This window comes from Emydura macquarii, unplaced genomic scaffold (assembly GCF_026122565.2).
Source record: "Emydura macquarii macquarii isolate MOO-44397 ecotype Brisbane River unplaced genomic scaffold, CSIRO-AGI_Emac_v2 contig_1483, whole genome shotgun sequence".
NCBI classification, from domain to species: Eukaryota; Metazoa; Chordata; order Testudines; family Chelidae; genus Emydura; species Emydura macquarii.
Genome location: NW_027131620.1, coordinates 17,176,635 through 17,188,043, shown reverse-complemented (window position 1 = coordinate 17,188,043; position 11,409 = coordinate 17,176,635). Strand labels below are relative to the sequence as shown.

At 49.8% G+C, this 11,409-nt stretch overlaps 1 protein-coding gene across 1 annotated transcript; it reads right to left on the bottom strand.

The window, feature by feature from the left end:
- Positions 1–1,323: 1,323 nt before the first annotated feature.
- On the bottom strand, positions 1,324–8,525 carry KCNK15 (potassium two pore domain channel subfamily K member 15). The gene is made up of 2 exons (XM_067554356.1): positions 7,842–8,525; positions 1,324–3,529 (listed from the first exon to the last, which is right to left on the bottom strand). Exons 1-2 carry the CDS (start codon positions 8,122–8,124, stop codon positions 2,613–2,615), a joined length of 1,200 nt encoding a protein of 399 aa, XP_067410457.1. The 5' UTR covers positions 8,125–8,525; the 3' UTR covers positions 1,324–2,612.
- Between the last annotated feature and the right edge of the window lie 2,884 nt (positions 8,526–11,409).

Here is an 11,409-nt window from a genome sequence, read left to right as displayed (position 1 = left end):
CATGAGAGGAATTCACCAAGGGCAAGTCATGCCTGACCAACCTGATTGCCTTCTATGAGATGACCGGCTCTGTGGATGTGGGGAAAGCAGAGTGCCCCAGGATTGGTGCTGGGGCCAGTTTTTTTCAACACCTTCATTAATGATCTGGAGGATGGGGTGGATTGCACGCTCAGCAAGTTTGTGGATGACATTAAGCTGTAGGGAGAGGTAGATACGCTGATGAGGAGGGACAGGATACAGAGTGACCTAAACAAATAAGAGGATTGGGCAAAAAAAAAAAAAAAAAAAATCTGATGAGGTTCAACAAGGACAAATGCAGAGTCCTGCATTTAGGATGGAAGAATCCCATGTCCTGCTACAGACTGTGAATCGACTGGCTAGGCAGCAGTTCTGCAGAAAAGAACCTAGGGGTTACGGTGGACAAGAGGCTGGATATGAGTCAACAATGTGCCCTTATTGCCAAGAAGACTAACAACATATTAGGCTGCATTAGTAGGAACATAGCCAGCAGATGGAAGGAAGTGATTATTCCCCTCTATTTGGCATTTGGAGTATTGTGTCCAGTTTTGGGCCCCCCCACTACAGAATTGATGTGGACAAATTGGAGAGAGTCCAGCTGAGGGCAACAAAAATGTTTAGGGGGCTGGAGCACATGACTTATGAGGAGAGGCTGAGGGAACTAGGCTGTTTAGACTGCAGCAGAGAAGAATGAGGGGGGATTTAATAGGAGCCTTTAACTACCTGAAAGGGGGTTCCAGGGAGGATGGAGCCTGACTGTTCTCAGGGGTAGTACATGACAGAACTAGGGGCAATGGGCTCAAGTTATAGGGGGGAGGTCTAGGTTGGATATTAGGAAAACTTTTCCACTAGGAGGGTGGTGAAGCACAGGAATGGGTTACGTAGGGAGGTGGTAGAATCTCCATCCCTAGAGGTTTTTAAGGCTTGGCTTGACAAAGCCCTGGCTGGGATGATTTAGTTGGGTGTGGTCCTGCTTTGAGCAGGGGGGTGGACAAGATGACTCCTGGGGTACCTTCCCACTCTAATCTTCTATGATTCTGTGGTTACACAGAAATCTCTATTCCAGACCAACGGATCCCAGCATACAAGAATGGATTTTCATACTGACTGTAAGAGCTTGTCTGTTTCAAATAGCAGATTAGACACAAAGTCTGGCAAAGCAAGGAGCTTACGCCTTCTATTGATCGTGATGTCTTTGTGGTTACACTACAGGGGGAAGGTGCAGGGTTGCACCCAACACCTCAACTAAGGAAAGAGCCAGATGGGGGGAAATGGAAATTCTATCTGGAGCTACATTTAGAGCTATGTTCTGCCCTCCCTTAGACCAGTGAGGTTGATGGGGGGGTTCTTGACGCTAAGGGAGGGCAGGCTGGGCTCTCAGACCCAATGGTGGGGCCCTGAGGGGCTCAGGTGCACCATCCCCAAGCTTGCTCGCCTCATATTTTAACTTTACACTTTAAAAAAATCCAATCCCCTCTTCCCACAAAGCCTTCTCTGGCCTGTCTCCTGCAGAGCCTCACTCTATAGCCACGCCTTAGAGAGACTGGGTTCTGAGACAGTGGGATGGTTTGAATATTTCATTCCTACCTGAGCTGTCTCCAGCTGTTCCCCTGAAACCAGAACAATGCAGTCAAGCCAGAGCAACCTGCTCACAGGTTGGGATTTGCATTGAGAAACCACTTAAAAGCACATGATCTATCTGCCATAAGGACCAGTTGCATCATGCATAAAGCCCCAGTGTGGGTGGTTTCGGACATGAACTAAGACCATTAACTTTAATAGATGGAGATTGCTCACATCCCGCCACCCCACATCTTAGTAGAACAAATGTAACCCCATTAAACTTGGTGCCTCTGTTGTTGCCCTGTGATTTCCACAGCTGGTAGACTATCATCTCCCTTTTTGCAAGTCTTTGCCACCATTGCTACCTCTACCCTTTGGACTTTGTGTGACCATCCAGCTAGGAAATTCTTTTGTATAATAATCTCATATGCAAATGAGCATATGCAAACCTCTAAAACATTACACCAAAGAACATGTTCCCAGCTTGTGAGGATCCCTAATTTATGGAGGGAATTTTTGTTGCTGGAGGGCTTGTCAATACAGATTTTGTTTCCCATACATTTTTGGTACATACCATTCAGCCTATTTGGTTACAGACATACACCATTAGAACCAGCAATCTAAGGATTAACAATAGGAAGTTTGGAACACAGACTGCAATGCTGGAGCCTGGGGGTTTTCTGTAAGCCACTTCCAAAGGACCAATTCCATCCTACAAATAGGACATCAGATTCCATGCTTTGTGGGGAGCTATTATATATCCCTGCTACCTGAATATACGGAAAAAAAAGTGTAACATGGTGTGACATCTCCTGCTAAAAGAGAATTATTCACCAGTGGCATTTAAAATAAATTGCTGGGCAGCATATTATGTAGCTGGCAGTTGCTGAAGTCAAAGCCATTCTAACAGGGACCGGGGGAGAGGAGAAGAAATTAGAGTAATAATGAGCTCAGTTAATAATTTATCATCAAAATATGACTTCAGTAGCAGAATACAGTTCAGAGTAAAAATTCCCAAAGAGCATGCACATTTAGATGGATTTCCTCCGCAGCTGGTGGTGTTCCCTGCAGCTGGGGCTGTTGGATGATAAAGTGCTCCCAGGGGAAGAGAAACCAGTGGGATCCCTTGTGCTCAGGGAGACCTCATCAATTTTGTAAGAAATGGAATTATAGTAAACGGGATTGGTGTGGCAGCTGAGTGTCTCCGGATGGGAAGGGGTAGGGCTCCCACACAGCCGAGGTCTGTAGCACAAACACGTGCAGAAGGAAGGGACTCTGGCCGTGGAGTTTGAAGAGTGACGTCTTGGTCTATTAGCGTCTTCCTGCATCAGGGGGATGAGGTTCATTTGACTTGTCCTGTCTTCTATGGGTAGAAAAATAGCATCTCTGCTCTTGCTGTCTTCCTTAGCTTGCAGGTCGATATTGTTCCTGACTCTCCTCAGGGATGCCCTCTCTTCTGCATCCCGTCTCTCGTCTTCTGAGTTCATAGTCAAAAACCTAAGGACAACTAAGTTCAGGAAAGCACCAATCACAGTCAAACCAACTAAGATGTACATGAAGCTGAAAGCCACGTATGGTGGCTTCTTCTGCAAAGCTTCGTTTTTCTGCAGAGCCACAAAGTCCCCAAACCCAATAGTGGTCAGGGTTATGAAGCAGTAATAATAGGCATGAAAGAAGGTCCAGCCCTCAAAATAAGAGAAGGCAGCTGCTCCAAGGCACAGTGTCCCCATGCAAGACAGGAAGCCAACTAAGACCATGTTTTCCATAGAGACGTTAGTCTTCTTCATGCCCAGACACTTCTTTATTTTCTTCAGCAGTAACCGGACTACAGTGTTCATGCGTTCCCCAAGACTTTGGAACATAACCAGTGTGAGGGGGATGCCAAGGATTGCATAAAACATGCAGAAAACTTTGCCAGCATCTGTGCCTGGGGCAGCATGTCCATAACCTGCACCAGAAAGAGAGAAAGTCAGCTATTACTTAAACCCACAGAAGCAATGGCATCCAATGTCAATGTTGCAAGCCAAATTCCATTGCTGACAGACAAGTCTCTGCTGGGATTGAGGGAAAAGATTTGGAAAAAAGAGAGCAATGTTTGCAAACAGATTTGTGCACCCTTGGTTTGGGCTGACTGAAATTTGGGACTACACTCCCCTGCAGGTCACTCGTGCTGATCTCAGAATCACAACCAAGTACACTAAGGATGGAGTTTCATTTGGTCTTTAAAAGGCTAAAGTTACACTTTTTGCACCCCATAATAGCTGTGGGCTTGCACCGGAGTATCTACAGGCAGGATTAGGCCAACGGGGCCTGATTCTCCTCTCAGACTGGTTTCATACTGGTTTAACTCTATGGACTTCTGTAGATTTTCTTCTGATTTATGCCAGGAGAACTTAAGAGAAGAATCAGACCAAAGGCACTTGCTGGTCTTTTGACTCTACTGTTTTAAGTACAAAGTGTTTATTTCACTGAAGCACTATGAACTGATCCCATCCCTACAGAACTCAGAGAAGGATGAAGTGCTGCATCTTCCATCCTCACCAACATGGTTTAAGATTTAATTTCCTAGTCTTGTTTGGAGGTTTAGAACTGGTGTACTAAGCAAGGAGGTGCATGATAACAGCAAGATAAGAATGAGGTACTCATTGAGGTCCTGATCTTCAGGATTCTGCACCCACCTGACTTAGTTGTATAAACTTTATTGAAATTTGTGATCTCTGCCCCAAATGGAGCAACAAACTTAATACAAGGGAATTACACTGTATCCTGCAATAGCCACTATGGGGGCAGGAGGAGTCAAACAAATTATACTGAGAAGGCAATAGATATGAAAACTTCTTTTGTGGACATTTTTACATCCCAAAACAATAACCATTAATTTAAGAAGGGTCAGAAGTCAGTTTATTTTCCTGCACTGCTGCATAAATTTTTGAAAACATTTATTTAAGAATTTCACTTTTTCCAGTTACTTAAACAAGTTGAAGGAAGAATATGGAAAAAGTGTTCATCAAGAGACATTCTTTTTCTTTCTAGTTCTCATTCAACACTATGACTTGGCTTCCCCTACAATTGCACAGGACAGAGCATTTTCCAGTACTTTTAAGGAAACTGTCTGTTTACAACAATGGATTGATCAGGAGATGATTTACATGCTGTCTCTGGTAGATTCTCAGCTGCCTCTTCCACTCCAGGAAATTGGATCGGACTGGGATACTGCATAATCGACTGTGGTAAACTCATGACTGGAATATTCTGAGGGAGAGTTCATTTCCCACAGTTTGTGTATACACACATCAACATCAAAGGAGTTAAAATTACCTCATGTCATTTATCCTCATACAACGGAACAAGCACCTTTTACAGAACAAAGCTGAATCAGGACTTGCTTGATAGAGAAAGCTATCAGACCTTTAGCACAATGTCTGGCTGCAATCACCAGGTACTAGGATACATGAGAATGCTGTGGGAACACCCAGGGGTAAATAATGATCTACAGGAACAACAAGGTGGAGAAATAGCTGTTGTTCCCCTTGACACTCGTAAAAGAGGATATGATGGATGCTTAAGAAATTAAATGAGAGAGTAAACACCAAAACACTGACTGCTCGAAATTGAAAGAAATGTTTTGTTTCAGATCAAATGGAAACATTTTGTTCAACCCAAAAATTATTTCTGCCTTTCAATTCACCCAAAACTTTGAAAAATTTTGGTTTGGGGTTGACTTGAAAAGAATCAGCCCTCCTCCCCCCAAACTCTAGTGAACTGAAAAATCAGTTATTCACACAGCTCTTTAAGGAACACAAATGTGGATGAAGCGTTTTGTTGAGCAAAGAGTGCTATGATCTGCTATGAGACCACAGGGAATGTCCCTGAAGAGTCACTGGACACTTTCATCCACTGAATGATGTCAGCAAGACTCTACAAGTACGTCTACATTGTAGCTGGCTGCAAGCCTCCCAGTTGGTCAGACTCAGGCTAGCCGGGCTGGAGTTAGCATACTAAAAATAGCAGTGTGGACATTGCAAGTTTGGCACAGACTCGGGCTAGCCACCCAAGCTCAGACCCAGAGGATGATAGGCTGACAGCTCACGGCTACACTTGCAAGTAATAATTACAGCTCAGACAGTGCAAAGGGGCACTGGCATCTTATATGAGATGCAAAGGTGTGGTGGCTGGCAAAGCTCCCCAAAGTAGATCTTCTACAATTAAACATCAGGGCTTTGGTCTTGGAAACCAGGTTTGAATCTCACTGGGGCCCTCGGAGCAGGACTCACCTCACTCATCGCGTTTGACTTGGTCACTTGTCGCTTCTCTACCTTAACAAGTCCACACTGCTATTTTTAGTGTGCTGAGCCCCACTAGCAAGTCTGTCAGCCTGGGCTGGGAAGCTTGCTCGCAGCTGCAGTGTAATCATACCCTAAAACAAAGCACCCTAAAACCATCATTGTGTGCAGGGGAAGTGTGTAATCAACCAAGTAAAAGCCTCACCATTTACATTATGATTTTCAATTGCAAAAGGGCTTTAACACATTTTAACTAAAATTTACCTCTCTGTAAGGATTAAGCAATTAAGCAAAGTGACTGTTGGTGAAAGGCTGGGATTAGATCTCAGAAGTTCCTCGATCCAGGCTGCATTTGCTAGTAATAATTACAGCTCAGGCAGTGCAAAGGGGCACTGGAATTTTATAGTGAGACTTAAAGGTGGTGGCTGGCAGGACTCCCCAAAGTAGGTCTTCTGCAATCAAACATCAGGGCTTTGAGGAGAAAAGAGTGAGTTGAATCCTGGTCTAGTGGGAGTTTTGCCTGGGGTCAGGGTTCATGCACTATACTGAAGGCCTCCAGGATATTCTTGGAGAATTTTCTCAATGGAGCAAATTTTAAAATGTTCACATTTGCACATTCCTGTAAAGAGGAACCCTTTTCCTCTCAGGTTTCCCATTGCTCTCTCCAGCCCTTCTGCTACCACACGCAATGAAGTCATCAGCCTGTGCTTAGCCTCCATAGTAGCCTCCATGAAGAATGAAGAAAAGTCACATTTTGCATAAACATTTCGATAATATTTTGCATTTTCACAGCTCCTTCTATCACAGGATCTGAGATTGCTTTGTGAACATCACGGAGACCTGGCCAAGCATCCAGGGAGGTAAATATTACTTAGTAATTATTCTTCCCATTTTGCAGATGGGGAAACTGAGGTCATATTGAGTCAGCAATACAGCAGGGAGTGGAATCAATGGATGCTGCCTCCCAGCCCCTGTTGCTCCTATGCTTTGTAACTGGTAAACCTGATTTTACTAACCTCTACAAAGTTGATAGGACTTAAATTCTTTGACCAATTTCCAATGTTAAAGTTGCTCTTAGTTCCCTACAACAATTCAAAGGCCAGGAATGGTGTCTCAGTGCCCAAGGAGGGGGAGAGTGGGTGCAGGCAGTGGGAGTGAGCTTGTTGCATATAAGAACCGCATAACATCACTCAGGGGACATCAGAAGAAAGGTGGCTTCTAAGTCCTATTAGCATAATGTCTCACGGCAAACGTAAAGACATGGGCAGGCAGTGGGGACAGGAAGAACTCCCAGCTGTTAAAAACCTTGTGCCCATGATTGCTGATATTTCTAAGGGGAAGGCTGCAGGAGTGAGCTATTAGTGCTGTGGTGACCATGGGATGGAGATGCCTCAGTACTGCCTGAGAGAGAAGGGTGAAAGCAGGCAGGGGGGCAGCTCAGTGTCCATGGAGGGGTGGATGCACGCAGTGGGGAGGGCTCGATGACCTGGGGCGGAGGGGACAGGTGGATGAGTGCAGGCAGGGGGGCAGCTCGGTGCCCATGGAGGAGGGGTGGGTGCAGGTAGGGTAGGAGGGCTCGATGGGGGAGGTGGGAAGAAGAGTGCAGGCAAAGGGGCGGCTCCGTGTCCATGGAGAAGCGGGTGCAGGCAGGGGATGACATGGAGCCCTCAGAGTGGCGGATGCCATGGGGGGCAACTCGGTGCCCTCCGGGAGGCAGAAAGCAGCTCAGTGCCCATGAAGGACGGGGGATGGGTGCAGGCCAACGAGTGTCTTGGTGCGCTCGGTGCCCATGGAGGACGGGGTGGGTGTGTGTCTCGGTGCCCTCGGAGGGGCGTGCAGGCAGAGGGGCGGCTCGGTGCCCTCGGAGGGAGGCAGGCGGCTCGGTGCCCTCGGAGGGAGGCAGGCGGGGGGCGGCTCGGTGCCGGCAGAGGGGTGTCTCGGTGCCGGGACGCGGGGGCGGCCCCGCACCTGACTTACCGATGGTGGTGATGACCGTGATGGCGAAGTAGAAGGAGCCGGCGAACCGCCACTGCCTGCCGGCGCGGTGCGGCTCGGCCTGCAGCACCAGCCGCTCCAGCTCGCGGTAGTCGTCGGCCGAGAAGCGGTACTTCCTGCGGAGCTCGCCCCGCTTCTGCTCCAGGAGCCGCCGGCGGCCGCTCTCGGCCTCCGACTCCAGCGCATCGAAGACGGCGGCGCCCACCAGCAGGTAGGAGAAGATGCAGAGGATCAGCGAGACCGTGCGCAGGTTCTGCCGCTTCATGGCGAGGGGCTGCCCGAGGGCCTCAGCCGGGGCAGCGCATGGCACCGCGCCGGGGAGCGGCTCGCGCAGGGCCCAGCGCCGGCTTCCTCAGCCCCCCGCCTGCGGTCAGCGCCTGCCCCATGCACCGGCTGCCAGCTCCCCCTTGCCCTGGGCCCGGGTTACTGGCGCCCGCCTGCAGCGGGCATCGCCTCTTGCAGGCGCCGGCCGGCGGGTATCGGCTCCTCCCTGCACCGGCTGCATGCACAGAGCCCGGGCCGCCTGCAGCGCCCGCCCGTCACAGCGCTGCTGCAAGGACTGAGCTGCACGCGGCCGACCCAGGGGCGGCACGGGACTGGACACGGGCTGGAAGGCAGCGACGCTCGCGCCCCGGCTGTAAGGGAGGGGGCGGGGGGCGCTGAAGTCCCCTCCTCCCGCCACTGGCGCGGGGGGGGCTGCGCCTGCGGCTGTTCCGCCTGCTGCGTGCTCCCCCCACTCAAGGCGCGCAGCTGGCTGCGGTTCTCCCAGCGGAGGGGGTGGGAAGCTTGCGGCTGTTCCTGGGACTCTGCTGTGCTCTGGATGCGGTGACCCGCCGCGGAGCTCCCCTCCTCGGGGCAGAAGGTAGGGGACCGTCTGGGCTGCCTCAGGCTCCCCGGCCCCCTTGGGGGAGAGGCAGCTGCTGCTGCCTCAGCACGTGGCGCTGCCCACAACAGGTCCCCCTCACCCCCACGCAGCCCCACTCCAGCCTCGCTTGGGAGCTGGGTCATGGCAGCGGAGCCGCGGCTGGAGCCTGCACCCTGGTTGGAATCGGAGCAGCTGCTCCTGCCCTGGCCTGAGCACCGTCCACGTGGTTGCAGGGTAAAGGGGCTGCCCCCAGCCCGTCCACACCTGAGCTGTATTATTAGCTCGTGGCCTTCCGATGGTCGCAGTGCGGCTGCAGCAGGCAGGGAGAGAGTCGGGCAGGCAGGTAGGCAGGCAGGCAGGCAGGCGTCTAAGGCACTTAGGCCCCAAACTGTGCAGGGCTGTGTAGGTCAAAATCACCTTTTCTCTAACCTGCCCTGAGGTTTAGGGCTGACCACGGGAAGTTCCTCTGTTTGGTGTCACTCAACCCAGACTGGAGAGGAGGACTCTGTCAGTGGCGTACCGGGGGGCAGGCCCCCATGGGCTGGCCTGGGGATGCTGGGCTGGCCTGGCTGTTCATGACACGGGTGGGCGCAGGAGGCTCTGAGGGGCAGCTGCACATTGCGAAGGGACTGCCTGGCGCCAGGAGCGAGAGAGGCAGGTGCCGCGTGGCAGGTAAATGCCAGGCTCCGCTGCCACAATGAGCTGCGGAAGGTCCCCCAAGCAGGAGGAGGTTAGCGGCGTATCCCCTTTCTCCCCCCCTGCAGGTACAGACCCCCTCTTCTGGGGCAGCTGGGGGGCAATGTCATCTGGTGGGAGCTGGGGACCCCTCCTGCCTTGTGTGGGGGCGTGTGAGGTGGGGGTGCAAATGCACGCTTGGCCCCCAGGTGCTGGAGACCTATGGTATGCTGCTGCTCCTCATGGAGCCTTTCTGCCTTGGGTCACTCTCATCTACCTTCTAGCTTCATTCTGGCTGGGGGACATTTATTAGAAATATTACATAAAGCAGGAACTGTGCCTGAGATCATACCTTTTGGCTGCATTCCCTGTGTTGAAGGAGTCTTTTGGAAACTGACGTCAGTGTGGGGAGCCAAGCTGCCCTGTTTTGCTTCAGGATCCAGGTAGCTTTCAAGGGGAATAGGATTCCCCCAGGCTGAGTCTGCAACCATGGAGAAAACATGTTGCAGCTAAAACACTCTTTGGGGTGGCAATACCGGATGTGGAAGGCAAAAGGTGTGCTGCTTTGTAGGACTCACCAGGAGATGGCACTTTGCAGTTAGCAACAATATTGAATGAACCACGTTTTTTTAAAAATCATGTTTATTCTGATTTTTCTCACCAGTCCTAGATATCAGGTGCTCATAAGTGCTGCTCCTATTTGTGACCAGATAGCAAGTGTGAAAAATCGGGGTGGAGGTAGGAGGTAATAGGCGCCTATATAAGACAAAGTACTGAATATCAGGACTGTCTCTATAAAATCGGGGCATCTGGTCACCTTAGCTGCTGTATTCACTGAAGCAGAGGGAACAGAAGGAGAAAACCAAAGAGCTAGGTTACATTTGCAACCCCTGATCAAATATACCCTGAGTCTGTTTTTTCATCCATTGAATAAGATACTGCAGTGCAAGCTCCCTCTGCACACCTTCATCATCAGTGTGCATCGGCCCTAATCTGGAGAGACCCCACCACGAGAGGGTTCAAGGGGAGTTCAGTCTGTACCTTTGGCCTTAAGCTGAGACTGCCAACAAGTGATAGTTGTGACAGTGCTGATTTATGTTGTGTGGACATTTGTCTGCTGGCAGCTGGACTGAGACTCTCATCTCATTTCACATAAGCCTCAGGACAGATGTAAGATGGGAATGAGGTTGGAAAGACTAACACTTACCACAGCCCTAGTGAAGAGTGAGGTGGGGATGATCTCTGATAAGCTTAATATGTTTTCTGTCTGATGCTTTTACCTTAAGAATAAATGTGCTTGCTTAGGAAAACTCTGTGATAACGTAAAACTGTGGGCTATTATGCTCTTTATAGCCTCTGAGGCAGTCTGCCTTACTGGGGAATTCACAGTGTAGTCACGAAACTGCAGGCTGGAAATACCATTGCCAGGAGGGGGAAAGAGATGCCAGTCTCCACCCAAGAGAGATGACAGATGGGGAGCCAGAAGCCTGAGAGATGGTACCCTTGTGGGACTATAGAGGGGGAATACAGGTGCCATTGTTCTGAATTGTGACAGAAACCATCAGCGAAGTGCTGTTTGACTAATGAAATCTTAAACGTTGCCACATTTTAAGAAAAAAAAATAAAGCTTCTGTTGGTAGAATGTGTCTGTTTTATCTTCACCTTCTTCTGTGGTGCAGACCTGCCAGTATGTGCTAAGATCCTGTTAGATCTCATGCTCTGGGCAATATTGGGCTGGGCCCATAGGTGGATGAGAGTTACCCAAGATGCCCCTAGTTCAGAAGGTGGTGATTTTCTTGGCATCAGTTAAAAATTAATATTTTGCCTTGGAGCACTGTTATTTAGGACCCTTTTCACAGAAGAAGGGTCATTATCCCTGGCGTCCTGGGCAAATTGCACCATGAGCAATTACATATTGTCCACTTAGTGCTAGTGCTCCCCTCTTCTGCACACATTGCACTCTCACTTGTATTTAGTGTTCCTCAATTCTTTCCCATAACTGCTATTTAG